General features: G+C 37.3%; 1 protein-coding gene across 4 annotated transcripts in view; it reads right to left on the bottom strand.

The window, feature by feature from the left end:
* FRMPD4 (FERM and PDZ domain containing 4) overlaps positions 1-13699 on the bottom strand; it is a 436507-nt gene that overhangs the window by 9014 nt on the left and 413794 nt on the right. For all 4 annotated transcript variants that reach the window (XM_084617940.1, XM_084617937.1, XM_084617938.1 and 1 more), the window contains 6 exons: positions 11688-11819; positions 9420-9539; positions 8638-8774; positions 7553-7679; positions 3325-3414; positions 2315-2497 (listed from right to left, as the gene is read on the bottom strand). In XM_084617940.1, coding sequence (XP_084474066.1) covers positions 2315-2497; positions 3325-3414; positions 7553-7679; positions 8638-8774; positions 9420-9539; positions 11688-11819 — 789 coding nt within the window. The remainder of the gene's footprint in view (positions 1-2314; positions 2498-3324; positions 3415-7552; positions 7680-8637; positions 8775-9419; positions 9540-11687; positions 11820-13699) is intronic.

Raw genomic sequence — 13699 nt, 5'->3', positions numbered from 1 at the left:
TGCAGGAGATAATGTTGCCTGCTTCTTGTTTACAATGTCACCTGAAAGTGAGAAGAGGAGTTCTCATGGCACTTTTGTAGCCAGCGTCACAAGATATTTACATGCCAAATGCCCTAAAGATTCATATGTCCCTTCATGCTTCAACCATTTGAGGGGACATGCTGATGACGGGTTCTGCTCAATAACAATCCAAAGCAGTGTGAACCCATGCATGTTCATTTTCATCATCTGAGTCAGATACCACCAGCAGAAGATTGATTTTCTTTTTTGGTGGTTCAGGTTCTGTAGTTTCCACATCAGAGTGTTGCTCTTTTAAGACTTCTGAAAGCATGCTCCACACCTCGTCCCTCTCAGATTTTGGAAGGCACTTCAGATTCTTAAACCTTGGGTCGAGTGTTGTTGCTATCTTTAGAAATCTCACATTGGTACCTTCTTTGCGTTTTGTCAGATCTGCAGTGAAAGTGTTCTTAAAATGAACAACATGTGCTGGGTCATCATCTGAGACTGCTATAACATTAAATATATGGCAGAATGCGGGTGAAACAGAGCAGGGGACATACAATTCTCCCCCAAGGAGTTCAGTCACAAATTTAATTAACACTTTTTTTTTTAACGAGCGTCATCAGCATGGAAGCATGTCCTCCGGAATGGTGGCCAAAGCATGAAGGGGCATATGAATGTTTAGCTTCATTGCAACGCCAGCTACAAAAGTGCCATGCAAATGCCCATTCTCACTTTCTGGTGGCATTGTAAATAAGAAGATGGCAGCATTATCTCCTGTAAAGGTAAACAAACTTATTTCTCTTAGCGATTGGCTGAACAAGAAGTAGGACTGAGTGGACTTGTAGGCTCTGAATTTTTACATTGTTTTGTTTTTGAGTGCAGTTGTATAACAAAAAAAATCTACATTTGTAAGTTACACTTTCATGACAAAAAGACTGCACTACAGTACTTGTATGAGGTGAATTGAAAAATACTATTTCTTTTGTTTATCATTTTTACAGTGCAACTATTTGTAATGAAAAATAATATACACTTTGATTTCCATTACAACACAGAATACAATATATATAAATATGTAGAAAAATATCCGAAATATTGACTAAATTTCAATTGGGATTCTATTGTTTAACAGTGTGATTAAAACTGTGATTAATCGCAATTAATTTTTTTGAGTTAATCGCATGAGTTAACTGAGATTAATCAACAGCTCTAATTAGCATTATAAAGTATTTTAGCCTTCTTAGATTCCCATCTCCTTACTCCTTCAAAGTACCTGGTCTTAAACACAGAGGAAGAATGATCTTTTGATTACATCATAGAACTAGGAGATTCCTGGCTTTGTTACAAAACTTCTGTGTGAACAAAATTAGTCATTTAATTTCTGTCTCAGTTTCTGCACCTGGATAATTACCCCAAAGGGGTGCTGTGACATTAATATCTATAAAGCACTCTGGGATCTTCTGATATTATTATTGTCCAGGGAGCTAAAGAATAGAAGGTGCTCACCAGCCAGTAATGTTTTCTTGTTCATCCAGATCAAGTTGCAGCAATATTATCAACTTAAATATACTGTCAATTGATACTTGTCAATAAAAGCTAAGTGTTTGAAAGAAGAGCTTGGTAAATATGGTGTAAGATCGTGGTAAAAACTTGGCGTAAGTTTTGCCACATACCTTTGTAAGAAAGAGGAAAATTGGGAGCATCCTTGGCTTAAAAGTATTGAACTTTTGCATACTGTGATATTTCCCACTTTAAGGTCTATTTATCCTCTATACAATTCTATAGAAACTCTATGAAAGCTTCCATCATAAAGCTTCACAATCCTATAAACTGCACTGAGAGGATGTAATTTGCAAAATTCCACTCATTTCCACTGAGGCAAATTGCTCAGTAGGATTCAAAAGAGGATCAGACATTTATTTGAAGAACGAGAGCCCACACAATTACATTAGATGGAATAAAAAGAATTCAGAAGAGTTACGGGATTGGGAAGAAATTTCCCTTCTAGGCAGGTTGTTCCAGAGCTGTCTACCATGGGGTTTCTTGTACCTTCCTCTGAAGCATCTGGAACAGAATACTGGACTAGATAGCTCATTGGTCTGATGTGATATAGAAATTCCTATGTTCCTAAGTAATCAGCCATATGCCATTTGGCTAAAACAATTCTAAAATACACGTTGATAATATTGGTAGCATGAAAACATTTAGAACAAAATCATGCACAACTTTATCAACTATTCCAATAGAGAGGGAAAATGAAAATCATGCTATTTTAAGATACTAAATTGATACAAATCAACAGTCAACTTACTTTTACATCTAAGACATGGAGCTCAACTCTAACGGTGCTCTCATCTTCTGTAAACATCTCAATCCTGTTAACGTGGCTAAAGTCTGCTAGCAGGGCCACCAAGTTCGTTTTGGTGTTGATCACGTGGCTGATACCATAGCGTGGCCCTACTAACAAAGTCACTTCTGAACGCTTTTCTCCTTGCTGTAACATAAAAAGAAGAAAATAAAAATTAAAAAGAGTAAGAAACCTGACAGGTTTTGCATAACAAAAATAAAATAAGATGAAACAAAAACAGCACTGCTACCCTGTTTCATTTTTATGAGACTTCATTTGCACAGGTTTCAGAGTAACAGCCGTGTTAGTCTGTATTCGCAAAAAGAAAAGGAGTACTTGTGGCACCTTAGAGACTAACCAATTTATTTGAGCATAAGCTTTCGTGAGCTACAGCTCACATCCCATGAAGTGAGCTGTAGCTCACGAAAGCTTATGCTCAAATAAATTGGTTAGTCTTTAAGGTGCCAAAAGTACTCCTTTTCATTTGCACAATATTTCTTTGCCATGAGTTAGTAAGTTCTTCAGTAAGAGGCAAAACCAAACAAAAACCCCAAAACACAAAAACAACAACAGGTACATGACTGTACTAGATTTATAGCAAAATGCATAAAATAAAAGTTATCATGTCACAATTTGTTTTTGTTAAAAACTGACTGCATTGAGGTTTTCATGGGTGGATGTAGAGTATATTTCTTAAAAGAATAATTTTTTATTCAACAACTTTAGTATTTTATAATTATACCCATAGCATCATCCACCAAATGAATGCTACCTCGAAGCTGCCAATCAGAATACAAAGGAAGACATTTTCAAGAAGAATGAAATAAAAGTGCTTATGTGGTTTGATCCAATATAGTATGTTTGTTATTTTAGAATGTTTGATTTGGACTTGAACTTCCTTAAAGCAAATGTGTGAGTCAGGCAGATGCAAATTAGTTGGAGAAAATTATCAAGAAAATAAAGGAAAAAGTTACCACTAATGTTGCCTTGAACACACGCCCCCCGTATAATCGCAGATCGCTGAGGAACTTGAGATAATGCACCTTGGCTTGCAGAGCAGACAGCTGAGGAGAAGGAAACCTCTGATGTTATTACAGGACTAAGATGCAATGGGGGAAATCAACACATATGGAAATGGAAGAATTAAAACATGATTACACAGCCTAAGGAGACTGGACTGTGATGAACTCATCAGCCTGGCGATAAACCATTATATATTTGACTTCCTGATGAAGGAACAGGATTTCAGATCTTGGAATTAAATTCTTATTTATTTTGATCAGATGTACTCAAGACTCATGTATGGGTTGCATCAGGGCACTGCAAGTACATTGGAACTTTTTCAGTAAAAGGAAAATGTTAGACTACTCCGATTAAACATCTGTTCATTGAGGGATTTCAAGGGTAGACTGGAGTTTCTATTCATAATCACCATCAGTAGCAGTTCATTAAAATTTGGTTTACCAATGTGAATTTAAAAAGAACAAAATGTTTAAAAAATTGCTAAGAACAGCTATACATGACACATTTTGCTAGATACTTGCAATATATAGGACTTTATTTCTAACTTACTTCTAAAACGTTTTTTTTAAACCAACAATAATTTAGTCACTTTTCTGCTACCCATAACACAGGATGAACCTGAAAAATAGTATAGAGATACATACAAACATGCCATAATTTATTTCCATGAAAAATAGGAATAATTTACAAATAGGTTTAAATGAAGGTTTTGGGGGGCAGGAGTGTTGTGTTTGCTTGTTGTTTTATTTTTTGTGAAAACAAACAATTTAAAAATTAAGAACTAAAGTATAATTTTTAGACAAAAAAAATCTCTTCAGTTCATAAAAATAATGTAGGTCCAAAATCTGCAGCCCTTGCTCAGGCAAAAACCTCAAAATCCACAGTTTAAAAAAATATATTTTCCATGCAAATCAAGCCCATCTTAGTTCCAACAAGTGGACACATGGACAAATTGCTAAGGAGGAGTACAAAAGAATAGCACAAGCATGTCAGAACAAAATCAGAAAGGCTAAGGCACAAAATACCTAGGAAGGGACCTAAAAGGCCATAAGACAAGGTTCTTTAAATTCATTAGGAACAAGAGAAAGATGAAGGAAAGTGCAGGCCCTCTACTTAGTGGGGAAGGAGAGCTAATAACTGATGACATCAAGAAAACAGAGGTGTTTAATGCTGATTTTGCTTCAGTTTTCACGAAAGATTAATGGTGACCACACAATATTAACAACATAGGAGGAAGGAATGCAAGCCAAAATAAAGAACAGGTTAAAGACTATTTAGATAAGTGAGATGTATTCAAGATAGCAGGGCCTGATGAAATTCATCCTAGGGTACTTAAGGAACTATGTGAAGCAATCTTGGAACCATCAGCAATTATATTTGAGAACTCCTGGAGGATGAGTGAGGTCCCAGAAGACTGGAGAAGGCCAAACCTATCTTTAAAAAGGGGAACAAAGAGGAATAAGAGAATTATAGACCCGTCAGCCTAACTTGGATACCTGGAAAGGTACTGGAAGAAATTATTAAGGTTATAAGGAATACCAGCAGGGATTTGTCAAAACAAATCTAACCAAACTAATTTTCTTCCTTGACAGGGTTACTGGCCTAGTGGATCTGAGGAAACAAGTTATGATATATCTTGATTTTAGTAAGGCTTTGGCATAGTCCCACATGATAATCTTATAAGCAAACTAAGGAAGTGTGGTCTACATTAAATTAGCATAAGGTGGACAACTTGCTGAAAGACCATACTCTGCAAGTAATTATCAATGGTACACTGTCAAACTAGGGGGACATACCTAGCGGGGTTCTGCAGGAGTCAGTCCTGAGTCCGGTACTATTCAATATTTTCATGAATGATTTGGATAATGGATTGGAGAGTATGCTTATAAAAATTGCAGATGACACCAAGCTGGGAGGGTTGCAAGCACTTTTGGGGGCAGGATTAGAACTCAAAACAACCTTCACAAATTGGAGAATTGGTCTGAATTCAACAAGATGAAATTCAATAAAGGTAAGTGCAAAGTACTTCACTTGGGAAGGAAAAATCAAACACACAACTACAAAATGGGAAATAATTGACTGGGCAGTAGTACTGCTGAAAAGGATCTGGCAGTTGTAGTGGATCACAAATTGAATATGAATCAATGTGAGGTAGCTTCAAAAAAGGCTTATATCATTGCAAGGTGAATTCACAGGAGTGTTGTATCTAAGACATGGGAGGTAATTGTCCTGCTCTACTCAGTACTAGTGAGGCTTCAGGTGGAGTACTGTGTCCATTTCTGGGCCCCACACTTTAGGAAAGATGTGGACAGATTGCAGAGAGTCCAGAGGAGAGCAACAAAAATGAAAAAAGGGTTTAGAAAATCTGACCTATGATGTAAGGTTAAAAAAACTGGGCATGATTAGTCTTGAGAAAAGAAGACTAAGGGAGGACCTGATAAGAAGTCTTCAAATATGTTAAGGGCTACTACAAAGAGGACAACGATCAATTATTCTTCATGTCCACTGAAGGTGGGACAAGAAGTAATGAGCTTAATCTGCAGTAAGGGAGATTTAGGTTAGATATTAGGAAAAGCTTTCTAACCATAAGGGTAGTTAAGTTCTCGAATAGACTTCCAAAGGAAGCTACGGAATCCCCAAAATTAGAGATTTTTAAAAACAGGTTGAACAAACACCTGCCAAGGATGGTCTAGGTTTACAGGGTCATGACTACTTGAGGTCTCTTCCAGCCCTATATTTCTATGATTTTACCACTCCACCCTGCCCACCGGTGTACCACATGCCCATATTATGAAAATTTGAATAAATACATTTATCATGCACTGCATCCTAAAAGTCTCCGGATTTAGGCTATAGTGGTCAGCCTTCTCCTATCCTTCAGTAGGCATTCAGCCCTGGGGACAGATGGCTAGAGTAGTCAAGTCGAACACAATGGCTGTGAAAAGGAGCCAAACCTCTGAGATAGGCAGGGTCCTAATCATTGAAGGAAACCAAATTTATAGACGATAACCACTTCCTGGATTTACTCTCAGAGTGGACTGGTAGCCACTACAGAGCACCAGGGTTGTTTTCACATTGGCCTGTCCTGCTAAACATGCAGGGGGCTGTACTATGCATTTCAAGAGCAGCCCTCAGCAGAGCACATGATAGCAGCCCAATCTGAAGGTAACAAAAAGCATAGATAATTTTGACAAGGAGTGCATCAGGGAGGCAGCGTTGTAATCTCCGTCCTAACTGAAGATAGTGTAAGCTATTGTGGGCCACTATTGCCAGCTGGGAATCCAGCAGCAGGGATGGATTCAAACATACCTGAACTATTAGGATAAAATACATACAGCTGACACCATTTCAGCTTTTGCTGCAGCTATGTAAAGCGTACACATTGGTTTGTTCAGTTAAAAATTTGGCAATTAGTTAACCTCTAACATTTAGCAGTACTAAAATAAACACAGATTTATGTTCGTCTCTTGGGTCCTGAGCCCACTGAAGTTAATGGGTGTCTTTCTGTTGAGTTCAATAGGTTTTGGATCAAGCTGTTGGTATTCTGCCATTCACAGCGGGTCTCTGTATCTAAAAGCACTTAAAGCTGCATATATATGGCATAGATGTTTTCCACAGACAAATGTCCATAGACATTTTCCCTCACAGTTTTCCCGGTTGAAGCAAAGGCTTAATACCAAGACTAGGCATATTATAACAACACTGAAGATTCAGTTACAATAAGGGAGATAATTAATCAAGTGACATCTTGCCAACTGTGGTCACTTTACCCTGCGGCACCAGAGCAAATCATCCTGTAGTACCATGAAAATGTCTTATGTCTGTGCCAGGCTCACAGGTTAACATAGCTTAGAGCATTACGCAGAGAGAACGTAATTCTCTAACAGGTTTGCCATTAACAACAGTTGCTAAATGAATTTTAGAAATCCTGGGCATACCCTGGTGGTTAATCATCAATTTTCCACCATTCTCAAAATGAGGAGATGGTTTAGCTGGAGTATAATTAATTATTTTCAATTGTTCTTGGAAATGTGGTAATAGGCACTGAAAGTTATACAGTCTAACCATCTTTGAAAATATACTGGCTAGGTATTTCTCCAAAGAACTAAGTTTAAACATTTCCCGTGCATGCAGTCCTCTCTGGTCTTTAAAATATATTTTCCATTAAGATGCAAATACCTTTTTACCCGGAGGAACTAGGTTTTGATTTGCTTTGACAAGGTGTGAAAGTGCTTTCTTTATGTTCTTTTCTTTCATGCTTTGCAGCACAGCAGATGGAAGAAAAGTCTCTAATCCCCATTCTTTTCTGCAATAAAAGGCATATCTTTAAGTTCACATTCCTGTGTTGATTATTTATCTAGGACTAGATGGTGGCTGTGATGCTGAGTAAATGAAAGCCTGAAAGCACAGGGAGAGTTGGTGAAGGCACCAGTTGTGCTATTTTCTGTACTCAGAGTACATACTGTTTCATAGACAAATAAGATGCTTTAACATTTGCGGTGTGAGGCTCTTCCTATCCCAGGGATTTTCCACGCTGTTTTCAGAGACTCAGAGATTCCTCTCATTTTTAATCTTTAGTTCCTCACCTCCAACTTATGAACAGATGCAGGAATATACACATAAACTGTGGTACAATTCTACATTTTCTGTAAGGAACATTTGTTAAGGCACAATGGCAAGGGTTTACTTGCTCTGTTTTATTTGTTCTTTATTAGGGTTTTTTAGACCTATATTTCATATTACACCCAACTATGAGCACATTGGGCCAAAGGTTGCACTACGGTAACTGAGAAGGCAATTTAGCTTAGCATGTGGTACACAACCTGTATATTTGGAGACACTGTTGGTATGCAACAGTCAAGGATTAATCAGTTCAAAGTTGGCAACTGCACCTCCCCCTCAGGGTCCTTGTGTTGTGCTTCCAGACGGGGAGAGCTGTAAATGTTGCTCCCTCAAAAGTGAAGCGGAATCGCTTCCAAATTAGCCATAGGGATCACATGAGGCTCCCAGCTCAGCGCTCCGGGGTCTGTGGCAATCTCAGAGGAAGAGAGGTTTAAAGCTGGTGTTTCAGGTAGAGGCCATGTTGCTAAGCATGGTTTAGTCAATAGATGGGCAAGTGCAATATGAGAATTAAAAGTGCACTGAAAGCACACAAACCTAAAATCAGGATATGCAGACAGACAGACCAATTGACTAACATGCAAAAGACCTACAAACACTATCTAACCTTTGTTTTTGAGGAATGCTCTATATGCTATACTTACTCAATATATTTGAGGGAGATTTTCTGAGTTTGTCTGGTGGTCACAGTCGCAATGTACATTTGTAATGCAGCCAGCCGCAGAGCAATATCATATTTCAGCTCAGGTCCAAACCTCTCCTGAACCACATCATTGCAGCTCTGCCAAAGAACCAGGAGAGGGAGCATCAAGTTCAAATATCTTTGACTTAAAAAGCAAAGCATAAACAAGCTTTTATGGATTGATTTTAAAGATGGATGCATTATGGATTAACCCCACACTGAAAGGTGGCATTACACTGACAGTAGGCTATGTCTCTCAGAAGTGCTGGGTATTCATGAAAGTCTGGATGCCTCAGAAGAATCCAGGTAGCTGCCCAAGAGCAAATGGCATGTGGATTTTGATACAACCATGTTCTGCCTGCATCCCTGCTGTGTGTGCACCATCTTTCTTACCCTCCAAGAGATTTTCCATGAATGACATTACAGGACAAGAAACAATTGGTGAGAAGTGCTGCCGGCTCACTTCCTTAAGCCTCCTAGAGCTGAACACTCTTTGGAAGGATGCCATAGCATTAGCATATAAGAAGTATTTTTGTGAGGACTTGGAGGGGCTAGGGATTTTGCTGGAAAATAAACACCTGCGCATCTCTCTGAATGTGGTGGGTTTAGGACACATAACCAATATATTTAAAAATCAGAACCATCCCATTTTTATCTGTGAACGCACAAACGAGAAAGTACATTCAAAGTTGCCATCTACACTTTTTTTTAGCTTATGCTAAGATTGGTTATGTTTTCACTTACCTGTACATATAGATATTCAAAAGCAACTGGATCTCTTCTTAAAAGGTCAATGGGATCCTTTGGGACAAAGCTGATTCTGAACAAACATCTCATCTTATGGGAGCTTGGTCTCTGGGTCACCTAGAAGAGTGCAATCATCTTATTAGCACTTTGAAACACTGGATTTTGAATGCTATTCTTAGTTTTAGACACCTTAAACCTGATCCACAGCCCACCTAAGTCAATAGAGAGACTTCTATTGACTTAACAATGGGCATTGGATCAAGCTCCTCATTAGGTTTGGCAAAATGAAAATTGAACTTTGTCCGTCTTTAAATTTGTATGTTTGTGGGACCAGGAGCAGCTGAAGAGTTATCAGGACATGAAACACATCTAAATGCAAAAACAGTGGAAGCAGATTCTTCCAGTGAAATGTGCAAATTGAACTGTTGGCTACAGTTATTCTCCACTGACAGTGAAGTTGTTCCATGAAAAAAGTGACTTCACTTTAAGAGACTTTCACTGTATGATTTCCAAGTATTTGATCTTGGCAGCCCTCAAAGTAATAGATTAAACAGGTTTTGTTTGTATGTTTTTTTCTCAGATACAGAACATTTGTTGACAGGGATTTGCAAGAAAATCTTATTGAAAATTTTTTGAGAAAGTAAAACAATGGGTGATGGTTCCAGGGGGGGAAAAAAAACCTTATTTTTAAAAGGGATTTGATCCAATCACTATTAAGCACTTTTTTAGCTATGTGATTCTAGACCAAGAGATTTCTCCAAAGACTACGTGATAACAATAGAGTTATCCACCACTTCAAGAGATAAACTTATTTGCTTGACAGGCAACATAAAACTTATTAAAAAAGTAACAGCAGGCTGAGCATATTTACATGGTAGTATAAAGTCGAACTACCAAGTAAGTTGTGGGACAATCAGATGAAATGGTCATTTTCCACTTCTGCTACAATAAAATATTGTCAGTCGCAAGTGTGTGATGGTAAACTGAAGTAGGAACTCCAATGAAGAAAGCCATAGAATAATGCATAATAAATGCAGTTCATTTAATTCTACCAATTATTCAAATTCAATTCAAATCTGGATAGAAAGTTAGCATTTTATATTATTTATAAATATAACATTATATATTAACAATTTATAATCATATTATTCCATTAATTGATTGACAGAAGCTTTGCTGAGCATTAAAATCTTTTAAGGAATAACCGTCCTGCTCTAGCAATCTTTGTAATATATTGTAATTTGCTTAAAAAAACCCTCCAAACCTTGTCCTGCACTTTCTCTGTATCTCTGTTCCCAAATACCTAGGTGTAGCATGTGTGTGTATACATAAAAGCTCTGGATGGGATTTTCTTAAGCCCCCTGTGTTGGCCTAACTCTGCTCCCATTGATTTCAAAGGAAGCTTTACCATTGACTTCAAAGAGGGAGCAGAGTGAGGCCAGCACTGAGTGCTTTTGAAAATCCCACACTCTTTGGATGAACTACACACACAAAATTATGTTAAAAGAACGTTCAGGTTGCCTAATCAAGCACTCCAAAGTTAGGAAATACCAGATTTAAGGTTGCACAGGCCTCCTTGTGCATATGCATTATGATACACTCTTTAACTACACGGGCCCTTGAGAGTTGCAACTGTTTTTCCATAGGACCCCTAAGCGTTTTTTTAGAAAGTTTTGCTAAAATAGGTGAGACATGATCAGAAGGAAGACAGCTTCAACTTATACAGAAATATCTCGGTAACCAGTCAGGACGCAAAAGACTAAACCATAAGGCATTTCAATGCGTCGCGATAAACTGAATAAAGTTCTCTGGCCTGTTGCAATAGAACTTTTTATCTGCTCAGTGACGTTTATGAGTAGTTCTGTACAGGATATGAAAAAGGATTTGATGCATATTTTCTAGCTATAAATATAATAACTTACGAAGTTTCATATCCTTTTGTAATGAGCTACCAAAGCATCAAAATATGATGTCTAGGTAATAGACAAACTGACACTCCGGGAGAGTCATACTATCATCACCAATAATCATGTGTAGCTGCTGGTAGTGTTTCGTTCAGTGCATCTGAATTAATTCACGTAAGTAATTGGAGGAACAGATAATTTACAGATTATCTAATGACAGGTTTCAGAGTAGCAGCTGTGCTAGTCTGTATCCCCAAAAAGAACAGCAGGACTTGTGGCACCTTAGAGACTAACCAATTTATTTGAGCATAATGATTATCTAATATCATTCATATCTACTTGCATGTATTATTACACAAACCTGAGCTAGAGTCTCCTGTTCATGGAGCAAGAGAAATTTGGTTCCAGCTCCTTCAATCCTCTGCTCCAGCATCAATGAAAAGTGTTCAATACACTTGATGGAAAGCTTTTCTTGGAGTGTTAAGATGACATCCTAATTAAGAGAGGATTTATAAAATGTGATTAAAATCATGAAAGGTTTGGGGCCTGATTTTCCATTGCCTTGCAGATTGTCTAGTCATTTACACAAGTATAAAGTGGAAGTTAAATACTCCAAGTCAGAATGGTTGTGTTTTACTCTCACTTTGCACAGCTGTAAACAATTATACAAGATAGAAACAAGTGCAGAATAAGATCCTTTAAGTTTAGGCTTCTCTGAGTTAAACTCCAGACTTTCGGGACCAGATTTTTAGAACTGGGCATGAAAAATGTTTGTTGTATATAAAATTACTGTGATGGATGGTCTTTGTGGCAATTGAATGTGTAAATTATGTTCACACCTCAGATTCACCCTAAAAAGAGACAATATCTCCCTCCAAAAGATAGAACATAAACCTCTCCAGCATTTCAAAGCGGGAACCACAAAATCATAGGGTGAGATTGGACACAATTCCCACAGATTTCAATGAATCTGAATAGATTTGTTCCTATAGTGAAGGTTTTTTTAAAAAATGTGCAGTGAAATCTCTTATTAAGAGACATTAACACCCCTGCATTGTAGAGGCATATTTACATATTTAAAAATGATCAAAATAAAGTCAAGAATAATGACATGTCTCCTAGGCAGCACCTCCAAAGTTGGGCTCTTGTTTTCATTATAAAAGCGAGGCAGGTGGGAATTATAGCAAAACTCTTTCACAGTGACATAAATCTTAAAATAAGGGTGATCATTTCAAGTGTAATTGTTTCTAAAATTACAATTAAGTATTAAATTGACTAAATCCAATCTTTATTTCACCCGAACCTGTTCAACTATCCCTAATTATCACTTTACTTTCTATGTTGATCTATAAAGCATATCGAGATCATTAACGTCATTCAGCAATTATTGTTATTTTAGTAAGTGCAGTGACAGAGAGGAATACAAAATAAAATCAACATTGAAATGCAAATTCATGATGTACTGGTGAAAATATTAAAGCATTTACATCCATCCCAATGATTGTTAGATATACATTAGGGTCCAGATGGATAGGATTTACTAAAGAGAGCATCTGATGAATAACAATCCAAGTACTTTAACAGAAATTAGGCCAAAAGTTGATTAGGTAGATTAATAGATCAATTAATCATTTTTAATGGAAGTGTAACAACTTGGTGCAAGAGTGGTGTGAGTGTGTGTGTTGGCGATTGGACAGGAGTCTATAAACCTTAAAAAATAAACCACATAATTAATCAGTTGCAAGCTAGTACAATAGTGTAAGTTACTATTATTACTGTGTTGACTCAGAGGGAATTTAAAGCCTACCCAGTCAATCTACTCTTATTGACACTTCTAATTTGTGCTCAAACACAAACAATATAACAGTAATTTGAAGAAAGATGTTTGCTAAAGAAAAGTAATATGACACGGACATGTGCTGTTTACTAATTGCTTTTTCTGAATATGCTAGGAGGTGCATGTGTCCAATTATTAAAACCAGCCAACATTTTTCTCTTTAATCTGTATAGCACCTTGTAGTAATTCCTAACCAATCTTCTCTCCCAGTTCCCAGTACCTTATAATCAACTGATCAAAATTTCCCTGCCTTCATTTCAGTAAAAATCTGTCCTTACCACAGCAGCTGAAGAAAGCCGAGGTCAAACTGATTGAACATCATGAAATAATCACTATGAAAATCATGTTGATAGAATAAAATGGGAAACTTTTGAATAAACCGTTGTGATAGAAAACATCAAGTGCTGAAGTGGAAAAGAAGAAATCCCTCAAGTCACTCTTTATCTACTTATATGATCCTCATCACCATAGTACCTTGAAAACTCACGTGTGACTTTCACAGAGAGAAGTCATCCTGACAGAGCTTTCTTGGGCAC

This window comes from Lepidochelys olivacea (genome assembly GCF_965140295.1).
Source record: "Lepidochelys olivacea isolate rLepOli2 genome assembly, chromosome: 1".
In the NCBI taxonomy this organism is placed as follows: Eukaryota; Metazoa; Chordata; order Testudines; family Cheloniidae; genus Lepidochelys; species Lepidochelys olivacea.
This window is presented reverse-complemented; position numbering and strand designations above follow the sequence as displayed.